Source organism: Remersonia thermophila, chromosome 2 (genome assembly GCF_042764415.1).
Source record: "Remersonia thermophila strain ATCC 22073 chromosome 2, whole genome shotgun sequence".
NCBI lineage: Eukaryota > Fungi > Ascomycota > Sordariomycetes > Sordariales > Chaetomiaceae > Remersonia > Remersonia thermophila.
This window is the reverse complement of record NC_092218.1, coordinates 4,708,255-4,721,777: the sequence shown is the minus strand read 5'-3', so window position 1 is coordinate 4,721,777 and position 13,523 is coordinate 4,708,255. Positions and strand designations below refer to the sequence as shown.

Genomic DNA, 13,523 nt, shown 5'->3' with positions numbered 1-13,523 from the left:
GACGCGTTGTGCCTGTGCAGCGCACAGCTCGAGAGCTGAAGAGGTATCCTTGCCAGCGAGATCAGGTACAGGTGGTCTGTCGGGTAGGCTGCCCGTGGTTGGGCTGAGCTCCGCTCAGACGCTAGCGTTGGCGGGGAATGGAGAGGTGCAAGACGACGAAACAATTGAACTCCGCGGGCCCGGGATCTGGCATGGAAGTCCAATGCAGAGGCAGATGGAGGCGGCCAACAAGGGAAGGTGTTTTTTTTGTCTGTCCTGGGGTTGGCTTGATGCTGGGCACAAAGCGAATTATGGATGTCGGCGGGGCCGCTCGCCCTGTCCATGACCGGGAACAAAAATGCAGCGTGTCACGGCACCGCCCGTCTCTTAACTGCCCACGCTTGACAAGGCAGCGAGGACGATCGCCTGATGAGTCAGCGGCATAAGACCGAAACGGATGCTGACGGGGGCGGAGCAAGAGGCTTAACGGTCAGCCCTGCAGGGCGGCGCAGGGCCAATCAGGCACGCGCACCCCATGGGGTGGCTGCGTTACATAAGCGGAGAGAATCTCTTGTTGAGGACCCACAGCGGCCCGTCTTATGCAAACGCTCACTTACACGCTCCGCTGCAACCATGGACAAGCGGATACCCACCGACATCGCCATGGCTCAAATAACATGATGTGGATGTGGCAGCGCTCCCAGAGTCGCTTCCCTTTGCTCTTTTCTGTCATGAAAACCCGGCGAGCCCCCCCCCCCCCCTCAACTCCCGGGCTCTCGGTCTCCTCCCTTCATTTCATGATTACCCGCGCCGCTGTCAACATTTCGTCCGATCGTCTCACCGAGGGCGCCCAACGTACCACGCACCGGGAAAAACATAAAACGTCGCCAAGAAGGCTACCGCAAATACGCCTAACTCGACGGAAGACCGTTCATCCCAAGGTACCCCGTCGGCGCTGTCCTGTCAGCCATCCTTCAGCCGAGGCCGACCCCGACCCGACATTCAGTCAGCCTTGGCATCACCTTCGGCATCGTACCTCACGTTAGATCAGATCCCAGAGCATCTTCATCGGAGCCGAGCCACCGAGGACCGAGCCACCTACCCAACACCAGCATCGGCTTTCACGACGTCCAGTCCTACGCCCTGCTACTCCCAAGGACAACGACATCATCATCGTCGGACGTCGCATACATCTAGGCCCAAGCCCGCCGGGATCATCCACGAGCTCCCATCAGGGTTGATCCTTTGGGCTTGTGAGTCTCAGCCGCCTCCCATCTATTCTTGTCCAGCATGGCCGACGAAAGGGCCAGCATGGAGGAGGGCTCGGTCCGCGAGGCTCCATGGCTCATGTCCAAGGAGGCCCGCATGGAGCGGGCTGGACCAGGCGAGAGCCGCCCGCGCCAGCTCGGCATCACTTGGACCGAGCTCACCGTCCAGGCTGTCGCTGCCGACGCCGCCATCCACGACAACTTTGCTTCCCAGTACAATATCGCCCAAAGGCTCCGCGACAAGCGGACAAAACCGCCGCTCAAGACCATTCTGGACCGGAGCCATGGGTGTGTCAAGCCCGGCGAGATGCTGCTGGTGCTTGGGCGCCCGGGCTCGGGGTGCACGACGCTTCTCAGCGTCCTGGCCAACCGTCGCCGGGGGTACGAGAGCGTCAAGGGCTGCGTGCACTACGGCGCCATGCCGGCCGAGCATGCCGATCAGTACCGTGGCCAGATCGTCATGAACACCGAAGAGGAGCTCTTTTTCCCTTCGCTGACGGTCGGCCAGACGATGGATTTTGCGACGAGGCTCAAGGTGCCTCTCAGCGCCGGTCCCAACAAGTCCTCGCGGGAGCGGGTTCGGCAGGAGACCCGGGACTTCCTGTTGCGCTCCATGGGCATCAGCCACACCCATTCCACCAAGATCGGAGATGCCTTCACCCGCGGCGTCTCGGGCGGCGAACGCAAGCGAGTGTCCATTGTCGAGACGCTGGCTACCCGCGGGTCCATCTATTGCTGGGACAATAGCACCCGCGGCCTGGATGCGAGCAAGTAGGTGTTCAGGAAACGATCCTTGACGTTGTGTCCTCCCGCTAACCGTTCAAGCGCTCTCGAATGGGCCCGCGCCGTCCGCGCCATGACCGACGTCCTCGGCCTGGCCACGATCGCGACCCTCTACCAGGCCAGCAACAACATCTACCAGCTGTTCGACAAGGTGCTCATCCTTGACGGCGGCAAGCAGATCTTCTACGGCCCCATGAAGGCAGCTCGCCCCTTTATGGAGGCCCTGGGTTTCGCCTGCCAAGAGGGCGCCAACATTGCCGACTACCTGACCGGCGTCACCGTTCCGACGGAGCGGCGGGTCATGCCCGGCTACGAGAACACCTTTCCGCGCAACGCCGCCGAGCTGAAGGCCGCATACGAGGCATCGTCCATCTACACCCAGATGCAGGAAGAGTACGCATACCCGACCACAGATGAAGCCTGGGCGACGACGCAGCTGTTCCGTCAAGGGGCCTCGGATGAGAAGCACAACCTGCCGCCCGGAAGCCCCTGGACCGTCAGCTTCCCCCAGCAGGTCCGCGCTTGCGTCCGTCGCCAGTACCAGATCATTTGGGGCGACAGGCTGTCCTTCATCATCAAGCAGGTCTTCACCATGCTGCAGGCCCTGGTCATGGGCTCGCTGTTCTACAACGCTCCCGACCACTCGGGCGGCTTGTTCGTCAAGAGCGGCGCCCTGTTCTTCTCCCTTATCTACAACGCCCTGCTTGCCATGACCGAAGTCGCCGACTCGTTCACCGGCCGCCCCATCCTCATCAAGCACAAGTACTTTGCCTTCTTCCACCCGGGCGCCTTCTGCATCGCCCAGATCGCCGCCGATATCCCCCTCGTCCTGCTGCAAGTCACCGTCTTCGGTGTCATCATGTATTTCCTGGTGGGCCTCACAGCGACTGCTGCCCACTTTTTTACCTACTTTGTCGTGCTGGTCGCGGCAACGATGGTAAGCCTGGCCTTCTCGTTCGCCTTTCCATCGCCTCGTCTGCTGACGTCCCTTGCAGTGCATGACGGCCCTGTTCCGCGCCGTCGGAGCCGCGTTCCAAAGATTCGACGGCGCCGCCAAGATGGCCGGCCTGTGTATCATCATCGCCATGATGTACACGGGCTACATGATCCAGAAGCCCGACATGCATCCTTGGTTCGTCTGGCTGTACTGGCTCAACCCGCTGTCTTACGCCTTTGACTCGCTGCTGTCCAACGAGTTCCACGGCCAGAGAATCGACTGCGTCGGTCCGAATCTCGTTCCCAGCGGCCCGGGGTACTTCGATCCCGCCTTCCAGTCCTGCGCTGGCGTGTCCGGCGCAACGCCGGGCGAGACGTGGTTCACAGGTGACCAGTACCTTGCATCTCTCAGCTACGGCTACACTCACATCTGGCGGAACGTCGGCATCCTCGTGGCCTGGTGGGTTCTTTACGTCACCATAACGATCGTGGCCACTTCTCGCTGGCAGGCCGCTTCCGAGGGCGGTTCAACCCTGCTCATCCCGCGTGAGCGTGCCAAGCGTCAAGCCACCCGTGATGAGGAGTCTGTCATTCGCGAAAAGCACACGTGTGCCATCTGCGGCGTTCGGGGGCCTGTCTCCGCCCCCGAGGACAGGGACGAGCAGGCCCTCATCAAGAACACGTCGCTCTTCACCTGGCAGAACCTGTCGTACTCGGTGAAGACCCCCGAGGGCGAGAGGGTCTTGCTTGACAACGTGCAAGGCTGGGTCAAGCCCGGCATGCTCGGCGCCCTCATGGGATCGTCGGGCGCCGGCAAGACGACTCTGCTCGACGTTCTGGCTCAGCGCAAGACCGAGGGCACCGTCCGCGGGTCCATCCTCGTCGACGGGCGCCCCCTGCCTGTGTCGTTCCAGCGGTCGGCGGGCTATTGCGAGCAGCTTGACGTGCATGAGCCCTGGGCCACGGTGCGCGAGGCTCTCGAGTTTTCGGCTCTGCTTCGCCAGCCCCGTGACGTCCCGCGAGAGGAGAAGCTCAAGTATGTCGAGACCATCATCGACCTGCTGGAGCTGCACGACCTCGCCGATACCCTCATCGGCACGCCTGGCGCCGGCCTGACCATTGAGCAGCGCAAGCGCGTGACCATCGGCGTCGAGCTCGTCGCCAAGCCCAGCATTCTCATCTTCCTCGATGAGCCCACATCGGGTCTGGATGGCCAGTCCGCGTACAACACGGTCCGCTTCTTGCGCAAGCTCGCCGACGTCGGCCAGGCCGTGCTCGTCACGATCCACCAGCCTTCGGCCCAGGTCTTCTCCTTCTTCGACACCCTGCTGCTGCTCACCAACGGCGGCAAGACGGTCTACTTTGGCGACATTGGGCGCGATGGCGAGATCGTCAAGAGGTACTTTGACCGCTACGGTGCACCCTGCCCCGAGGATGCCAATCTCGCCGAGCACATGATCGACGTGGTGTCGGGCCCGTTGTCGCAGGGGAAGGACTGGACGCAAGTCTGGCTCCAATCGCCCGAGTGCGAGGCCGTGACGCGCGAGCTCGACGAGCTGGTTCGCACCGCCGCGTCTCAACCGCCGCGCACCGTGGACGATGGCAACGAGTACGCCACCACCCTGTGGGAGCAGCTCCAGCTCGTCACGGCCCGCACCAGCCTCTCCCTCTTCCGCAACACGGAGCACGTCAACAACAAGATCGCGCTGCACATCATCAGCGGCCTCTTCAACGGCTTCTCCTTCTTCCAGATCGGCACATCCGTCACCGACCTGCAGATGCGCCTCTTCACCATCTTCAACTTCATCTTTGTGGCCCCCGGCATCATCAACCACATGCAGCCCTTGTTCATCCAGCGCCGCAACATTTTTGAGACGCGCGAGAAGAAGGCAAAGATGTACTCGTGGTTCGCCTTCACGACGGCCCTCATCATTTCCGAGCTGCCCTACCTGGTCATCTGCGCCGTCCTCTACTTTGCGGGGTGGTATTTCACCGTCGGCTTCCCCGCGCAAATCAGCCGCGCCGGAAGCACCTTGTTCCTCATGCTCATGTTCGAGTTCCTCTACACGGGCATCGGCCAGTTCGAGGCGGCCTACGCGCCCAACGAGCTGTTCGCGGCGCTGGTGAACCCGGTGGTCATCGGTATCCTCGTCGCCTTTTGCGGCGTCCTCGTCCCGTACGCCCAAATCAACCCCTTCTGGCGCCACTGGCTCTACTGGATCAACCCCCTCAACTACCTCATCGGCGGCATGCTTGTGTTCAGCTCCTGGCAGACCGAGGTCACGTGCGCGCCGCAAGAGCTGGCGGTGTTTGACCCACCGAACAGCACCGTCTGCTGGGAGTACCTGGAGAACTATCTCCGGAGTCCGATGGGCGATGGTGTGAGGTTGGTGAACCCGTACGATACCGCCGCGTGCAAGGTGTGCCCGTACAGAGATGGCAGCGTCTACCTCAAGGGACTGAACCTGATGGACTATTACTATGGCTGGAGGAATGCGGGAATTGTGGTCATCTTCGTTTTCAGCTCGTACGCGTTGGTCTATCTCTTCATGAAGCTACGCACGAGAAAGTCGAAGCGGGTCAAGATGGAATGAGCCAGACCAGCATGATGGGGTGCAAAATATGTCCTGCATTCTATTCTGTCTTTTTCTTCTTTTGTTTAACGTTTTGTTTTTCTTTTCCTCTCCTCTCTCCTCTCCGTTCGCGTGCCGGCCTTCAAGCCGCACGCATAATCATGCAAAGCACATAGACCACAGCATCATGAGCGCCGTCGGGAGGGCACCGGGAAGGGGAACTATGATAGACAGCGGGGCGTGGCTTTGTGGATCTCCGCACTGTAGATAGAGAGCAACGCTACCTAATTTCAGGTGACGATTTGATGATTCATGACGCCGTCTCTCTCTGCTCGCGTGGTCTCCGCTTGACCTACTACTGCTTCGCACACTTGGCACGTCTGAACGTGGTACAATGACGGACGCTGCCTGATGCAGATCCCCGATGCTTTGCAGGCATCGGCATCGGCATCGACTGGAGGCCGTCTCTCGAGTCAGGGCACCCAGAGCTGTTCTCCGGATGACCATCTCGTCCGTAACGGAGGACACAGCCTCCCTCTCTCAAAATCGTATCGAGCCAGGGGTCTGTCGGTCTCCCTTGCCGATGCCCTGGTCCGGCCACCCATGTGCTCATGGAGTTTCGGTTCGTCCGAAGCCAGGGACCTGGAGCGTGGGATAGGCGCAGCGATACTTGCACGCCCGGGCGTGAAGTTGGAATTCATTGGCAGCCTCGTGGCAACTTCTTCATCTTGGCGGTCATCCACAGGAATCCGCGTGCGTCGAGCGAGGCCCGGCGGGCTGGCACCGCCTCTGCCTCCTCCGAACCAAGGGGAGACGGCTCTCTCCGCTTCCTCGCGCCTAATTATGGAACTTTTGTGGTTCCGGAACGGATGCGCGCTGTTTGCTCCTGTCACCCCTCCGTGATCAGCGGCGCCCAGCTACCTATCCGGAACCGACTGTCGGCCAAAGTAGCCCATCGGTCGTCTAGGCTTCCTCTGCGTGCGTGCGGCGCTTTTGGTTCGCCCCCCAAGTCCTACGGCAGAGCGGGACACGTAGGTACGCGGTGGCCAGGTTTGGAACCGCGGGCTTTGTTCTCAGCCCTGTGATGATTGTCAGATTTTACCGCAATCCTACCCACAGGACGAAGATCCCGCCAGGGCGGTATCTCGGGCTCCACCTCCAGCCATCAGCACGGCCGGCGCGTTTCCGGTGCGTTTCCGGTTCGTCCGGGTCCGCGGGAACCGTTGACGAGAATAAGCTCTCTGCGAGCAGCTGCTCTAGACGCTTCCGCTCCCGCGGCTTCTTCCGTCTTACAATGCGGAAACAATAATGAAACTTCCCGATGAGGTCATCTTGTGAAGCATGGTATACGACTCAGGCTGACCCGTTGCCTCCATGCAACGCCCAGGGTTCCGCACCATGGCTGGGGCATGCCGTGCAACGACGTCAGCGGGTCTGTCCTTGGTACTTACATCATCCATGCATTCATTCCTGGTTCGGTGCAGGGCGTGGAGGGGGTGAATCATACAGCCCAGAAACCTCGACGAGGCGCGAACGACGCGTGCCGGCCGGCCAGGACCCGATAGGACGCAGACCGTGCCGTCGCCAAAGGAAGGATGGTGACGAATGATACGATGCTGATCACACCTTGTCAGCCCCCGCAGCCGCCAGGATCTCATGTAGTTGATTTTAAGTCTAGACTAAAACGTTTAAGCCCGGACTAGACGCAGATCGCTCGGCCAAGGCGGACGGCGCGGTTGACAGAACGGGCCCGCGCCGCTCCCAAGCGCATGGTGCAAACGTCCAGCGACGGAGACAAACGGAGACGGAGAGAGAGAGGCCTGGGCGTGACAAACGAGACAACAACACAAAGCACGTCAACGGCGCAGCATGGGTTCGCCGGCCGCCCCACCCCCGACGGCAACCGCACCGTCTTTGCGGGGGGATGTCGATCTGATCCATGTCTGTTTGTGTACGACCCCAACACGCAGGTGGACACAGTCAGCACCAGGTATTAGCAAAAATAAATTGTCACATTGCACCTGCGCGGAACGCCAGACATGCTGCGACCTTTGGGAGACGGTTGCACAAGGAGGGGCGGGTGTTTGACATGATGTGCATACTACTACTGTGTACTCTACAGCTATGTCCCTGATGCATGGGCTGGGGGTTCTCGAACCCGTTCTGGAAAATCGCTAGTTACGCAGTAGACATTTCGTTTCGTCAGCCCCCCCCCCCCCCCCCCCTGCAATCGGGGCTGATCGTGGCAGTTTCGCAGGGCTCAGCAAGAGCCGGGCTATGCGGTGTGCACGCGCTCCTTTTCGCGCCGAGATGCTCCACCTTCAACAGCGAGGCTGCTCGCGCCCCAGGGATGCAGTCCCCCTACCTAGACGGCAGGTTCATGATACGATGCCAGGGTCTCATGGTTGGCTCAGCCGGTGGACAGCCCGCACGTCATGATCCCAAGAAATGCCCGACCGAGGGAAATCCGCGACTGGAGAGAATGTTTTGGATTGTCTGATGTCAGCCTTCGGCAGAGCACGGCATGTTCTCACCAGGAGGAAACCCGGCTGGTACGAAGTAGGGACGAAGAGAAGCGCATCGCTCATCCTTGGAGGGAGAGCTAGCTTGGTGGTTGCACATGGGACGGCGGGATGAACAAGGGACGATTCTGTTGCAGACAACCCAAACTTGCAAGAACAACATGGCTGTTGTGAGAGTACTCCAGCACATTGCCTAGCAGCTGACAAGGATGTCGTTTCTTTTTCTTGGTATAGGTACCAAAGATGCAGTAGATACTAGATAATTATCGACGTGGGCAGAGTCGAGGCTGCGTCTAAAACGAAGCCAACCTTCACGTGTTGTTCCTGTGGGTGGGTTGCGAAATGTCACATGAGTAGGCACCATCATAAGAAGGAGATGTCATGGATATCATGAAGAAGTATGGGTTCACGTTCCCATTGCTGTGCTCAGAGTTGGCGAAGGCTGGTAGAATTACTAGCCAAGCGAGAGACGCCGCCCGATTCAGGACCCAACTTCTTTTCGGAGAAGTTCATTGTTCTAAGCATTGGGGACGTTTTCATCATCGCACACATGTCACGGCAAAGAGAGGCAAGAAGAGTAGGTAGAAGAACCATCTATTTTAACAACCGCAAAAAAATAACTAGCTGGAAAAAAAATCTATGAAATACAACAACTGATTTGTGTTTGGTGTGGTCCTCCGAAGCGGGGGAGTTGTAGGATAAATCATGGGCAATCTAGCAGCGACAGACAAGAGCAGACCAAAAGACAAGAGAAAAGAAGAACAATCATAATACCATCGCCAAAGATAGAAAAAGAGGAAAGCCATCCGGTCACTGCATCATCCCTTTCCCTTCCCCTCTTCATCACCCGTCTTTTTGCTGCGCTTAGAGGCCGCGCTCGCGGAGGACGCGGCGCAGGGTCTCGGCAAAGTTGGCCACGTACTCGGGGTTGAGCATGGTGTAGTGGGCGCCCTGGACGTCGTGGAAGCGCACCTCGGTCCGGACAAAGTCCTTCCAGGCGGACAGGCGGCCCTCGATCCAGTCCTTGCGGTCCTTGGCGACGTGGCTCAGGGGGTCGGCGACGAAGATGTCCATGCTCTCGACGCTGCCCGAGGGCTCGTAGTCGACGGCCAGGCCCTGCATGTTGCTGGCGAGGCCGACCCAGAGGAGGTAGTACTCCTCGCTGAGGCCGAGCTCCTCCCAGCGGGCGGCGTCCGAGTGCTGGCGGAGGTAGCGTATGGCCTCGAGGCGCTTGCCCTGCTTGTTGAACTCGCACAGCTGGGGCTTGTGCTTGTAGGCCTCCTCCTCGGTCATGAGGCCGACAAAGTAGAAGAGGTGGATGACGCACTCGTCCCAGAGGAGCTCGCGCATGCGCCACTTGATGTGCGGGGGCAGGTTCCAGCTGCCGCAGTAGGCGACCTTCTCGCCCTCGGCCTCGAGCAGCTTGCCGATCTCAAAGGCGACCATGCCGCCAAAGGAGTAGCCGGCGATGGCGTAGGGGCCGTGGGGCTGGCGGGCCCGGATGGCGGCCTTGTAGGTGGTGAAGACCTCCTCGAGGGACTTGAAGGGGACCTCGCCCAGCTCGGCGTTGAAGCCCTTGGCGCGGAAGGCGTAGACGGGGCGGTCGCGGATGCGGTGGGCCAGGTTGACAAAGACGAGGACCTCGCCGACGCCCGGGTGGACGAGCCAGAGCGGGTTCTTCGTGCCGTTGGGCTGGAGGACGACGACGGGGTCGTAGACGTGGGGCTTCTTCTCCTCGACGATGGCGCCCGTCTTCTTGGCGATGCAGATGGACAGCTGGCGGACGCTGGGGTTGTTGAGCAGGTCGGTCAGCTTGATGGGGTGGTTGGCCAGGAGCGGGAGGTGGTTGAGCTGGTGCATGATGGCGACGAGGTCCATCGAGGTGGCGCCGGTGGCCAGGAAGGAGTCGTTGACGCCAAAGTCGTCGTCGGGGCTCATCTCGAGCTGCTCGCGCACGACCGAGAGGATGGCCTCCTCGTCGGCGTTCTCGGGCTCGGAGCGCGTGGTCTTGCGGTACCGGCGGATGGCGGCGTCGTTCCAGGCCTGCTGGGGAGCGAAGGTGCCCGCCTCGAGGGCCGCCTTGAGCTTGGCGCGCGACAGCTTGCCGAGCGTCGACTTGGGCATGTCCTTGGCGCGGAGGGGCACGACGCGCGGGCGCGAGCGCGTGTGCATCGACACGATCTTGGTGATGTCGCGCTGGGCCTGGTAGCGGGCCTCGTCGTCGTCGTCCTCGAACGAGGGCAGGTAGAGCACGACGACGACCTCGGTGTCCATGGTGGCGTCGCGGCTGCCAAAGGTGCAGAAGTAGCTCGGGGTGGCGCCGGGGATCTCGGCCTGCTCGAGGGAGGCGTCGAGCTCGTGGGGCAGGTACTTGACGCCGTTGATGTTGATCATCTCCTTGCTGCGGCCGTCGAGGTGCAGGCGGCCGTCGTTGTCGAGGTAGGCCAGGTCGCCGGTGCGGAACCAGCCGTCGGCGGTGAAGGCCTCGGCGGTGGCCGCGGGGTTGTTGTAGTAGCCCTTGAAGAGGACGTCGCCGCGCAGCTCGAGGCTGCCGCGCTCGCCGACGGCGGCCTCGGAGGCGCCGTCGAGGCGCATCACGCGCATCTCGACGCCGGGCATGGGGCGGCCGAGCGAGGCGAACTCGGACTTGTTGGCGCGGTCGACGCTGGGGCACTCGAGGTTGTAGATGCAGCCGGCGCAGGTCTCGGTCATGCCAAAGGACGGCTTGAAGACGTCGGCCTGGGCGCCGTACTTGGCGAGCAGAGGCTGGAGGGCCGTGCAGACCTCGACGACGTTGGCCTCGCCGCCGGTGTCGAGGAAGAGGGTCTCGAGGTTCAGGTCGGCATCGAGGGTGTCGGTCTTGCCGGCCTCGAGCAGGCGGCGCAGCTTGGCCAGGAGGAAGTTGGGGGCAAAGGTGCGCGAGACGCGGTGGCGGCTGACGAGGTTGAGCAGGAAGGTCGGGTCGATGAGGATGTAGGACGCCGGGACCTGGACCTGCGAGATGCCCGAGGCGATGGCGTAGAGGTGGCAGTGGACGAGGTTGGCGACGTGGTCCATGTTGACCCAGGAGAGGAACGGGCTGCGCGGGAAGCGCAGGTTGGCGGCGGCCGTCTTGCCGCGGAAGGCGGCGAAGAGCTGCTCGTGGGTGATGGGAACGGCCTTGGCGTTGCCGCTGCTGCCCGAGGTGAGCATCAGGGCGATGATGTCGGACGGCGCAGGCTTGAAGGCGCTGCGGGCCGAGGCCGGGGCGGGCTCGGCCTCGACCGCCTCGACCGTCAGGGTCTCGAGGGTGGACTCGGCGTCGTCGGCGTGCTCCTCAAACGGCTCGAGGAGGCCCTCGCGAGTGAGGACAAGCGGGGCGTTGAAGGTCTTGCGGAGGTGGGCCAGATGCTTCTTGCGGTCGCCCGAGTTCTGGCTGAACATGGCCGGGCTCGTCACGGCAGGGACGCCGCCGGCGAGCAGGACCGACCAGTACCAGACGATGGTGTCGACGGCAGCGTCGAAGTGGACGAGCACGACGGCATTGCGCTCCTTCACGGCCGACCTTTGCAGCTTGGCGGCGTTGGCCTCGGCGGTGCGAAGCAGCTCGCGATAGGAGAGGGTCTGGGGCTTGGGATCCTCATGTTCGGCCCCCGGGGTGTACGAGATGACGCCCTCGGTGGTGTAGGCGGCAGCGTGCCGCAGGGCATCGAGGACGTTCTCGAAGGGGTAGTCGAACTGGGAGACGGCGATGGAACCCATTGTGACTTTGTGGTGTTGAAGGGAAGAGGAAAGAAGAAGCGGCAACGAGTCGCTGGGAGAAGAAGAAACAGAAAGACTTGGATATCTAGGAAAACAAAGGAGTACTATGGGGCTGATCTAAGACTGGCAAAAGATATCGGGGAACCCTGCAGTAGAGACCGGTGGAAGAGGCTACTGAAGGTGATGAGTGAAGAGGATGATTGATGGTGATGGTGATGATTTCTTGTTGTCGAAAACGAGGGACAGGACGAGCCTTTTTAACTTCGAGAGGTTGTCCATGATCATCAACTCAGAGACTCTATCACCACCGCTCTTACACAGATGCAGTCCGTCATGCTCGGCCGTTCGGGGCTCGTACACAGCCCCGCCCTTTGCCTCGCCCGTTCTGATCGCCGAATGGTTGATGACCGACTCGACTCGAAGAAACGGCTCCTCCAGGCCGGAGGCGTAGTATCCAGGCACCGCCATCTGACTGCAGTCTATGCTGAAGCCCCCCCCCCCCCCCCCCGTTTGGGCATGCCGAGTATGGTTCGGCCCTGTAGAGGGGCCCCAGGCCCGGACCCTGGCTGGACGGGGTGCCAAGCACACGAGTCAGCAACAGCTATGTTCCACACATCGAAGATGTGCTCCGGCCTGCATTGAGCTATGCACACGGCAGGCATCCAAATGAGTCGGGATAACGCACCTCACCGTCTGACATGCGTTATGCACCCAACGCGCGACCATGATCTCAGAGCGCTGTCAGACTGGCGCGGGCTGCTACCCGCCGTATGCTGGACCAGAGGGAATGGCGTGCGGTCATGCTTCCCGTGCAACCTTTTGGACGCACTTACAAGGTCAGAGCGCATTCGGGAGCCACGGGCTGACCGGACATTTGGGGAACCCTGAGGGCCCGCGTGGCTGCAGGTCGCGCAGACGGCCGCTCGTGGCCCGTCCGGGGCCTTGACAGAGCGCCCATCCCCCAGCCAGAACGTCTGTTTCCGGCGCAGTCAAGAGGCGGAGCATGGGAGATCCGGAGGTCTGCCATCGCGGTGGACCCCTGCGGAGCCTGAATCGTGCTCGCGGCAGCGTTGGGTGCGATGCTCAAGAGGCTCCGGAGAAGGTAAACAATTCGACAAGGACGACGGGTCAGGGCCGCATTGAGTCCCGCACCGCCGTTGCAACCTTGAGGGCTGCAGGCCCAGCGTTTGACAGGATGAACCCTGAGGTGATCACGGTTGCGTTCGCCGCCGTGGTTCCGGCCTCGACACGGGCTGACCGTTGACGGTCCCAGCGGGTCCCCCCACTTGGCGTGCGGAGAGCCCCCCGGGCCCCGGACGGGGGACCTGAAGGATTCGGGGACCGCAGGGTACAAGCTTGGTCAAAAGGAGTAAACAGAGACGACAATGGTCGTCGACGGCGCGAGGTGGACCATGGGTCAAACGAGTCTGGGGAAGTTGGCCGGTTCGCCTGACAGCGTTCCACCGCGCAGCGCAGGCCGCCCGGCTGCCCGGGCAGATGCGCGCGAATGATGAAAAAGCAACCCGGACGTCCAGGGGAAGCCACCGACACCGAGCAGCGCTAGCTCAACGTGGTTGCGTGCTTCCCACAGCTCCCTGAGGCACGCCGTCTCGGCTCCATCGGATTTGCTGGGCCGGAGCATCCGGGTCCCGTCTGCAGGTGGTTGTGTGTGCTAGCAGCACCTAGGTGTTTCTTACACCGATGGACATGGGATGAGAGAG

General features: G+C 61.5%; 2 protein-coding genes across 2 annotated transcripts; one reads left to right on the top strand and one right to left on the bottom strand.

The window, feature by feature from the left end:
• Positions 1–1,269: 1,269 nt before the first annotated feature.
• VTJ83DRAFT_2769 (uncharacterized protein) lies at positions 1,270–5,560 on the top strand (the record flags this gene model as incomplete). The annotated part of the gene is made up of 3 exons (XM_071009075.1): positions 1,270–2,018; positions 2,073–2,967; positions 3,026–5,560. 3 exons carry the CDS (start codon positions 1,270–1,272, stop codon positions 5,558–5,560), a joined length of 4,179 nt encoding a protein of 1,392 aa, XP_070869309.1.
• Positions 5,561–8,925: 3,365 nt separating this feature from the next.
• On the bottom strand, positions 8,926–11,802 carry VTJ83DRAFT_2768 (uncharacterized protein; the record flags this gene model as incomplete). Its single annotated transcript, XM_071009074.1, has 1 exon — positions 8,926–11,802. One exon carries the CDS (start codon positions 11,800–11,802, stop codon positions 8,926–8,928), a length of 2,877 nt encoding a protein of 958 aa, XP_070869308.1.
• Between the last annotated feature and the right edge of the window lie 1,721 nt (positions 11,803–13,523).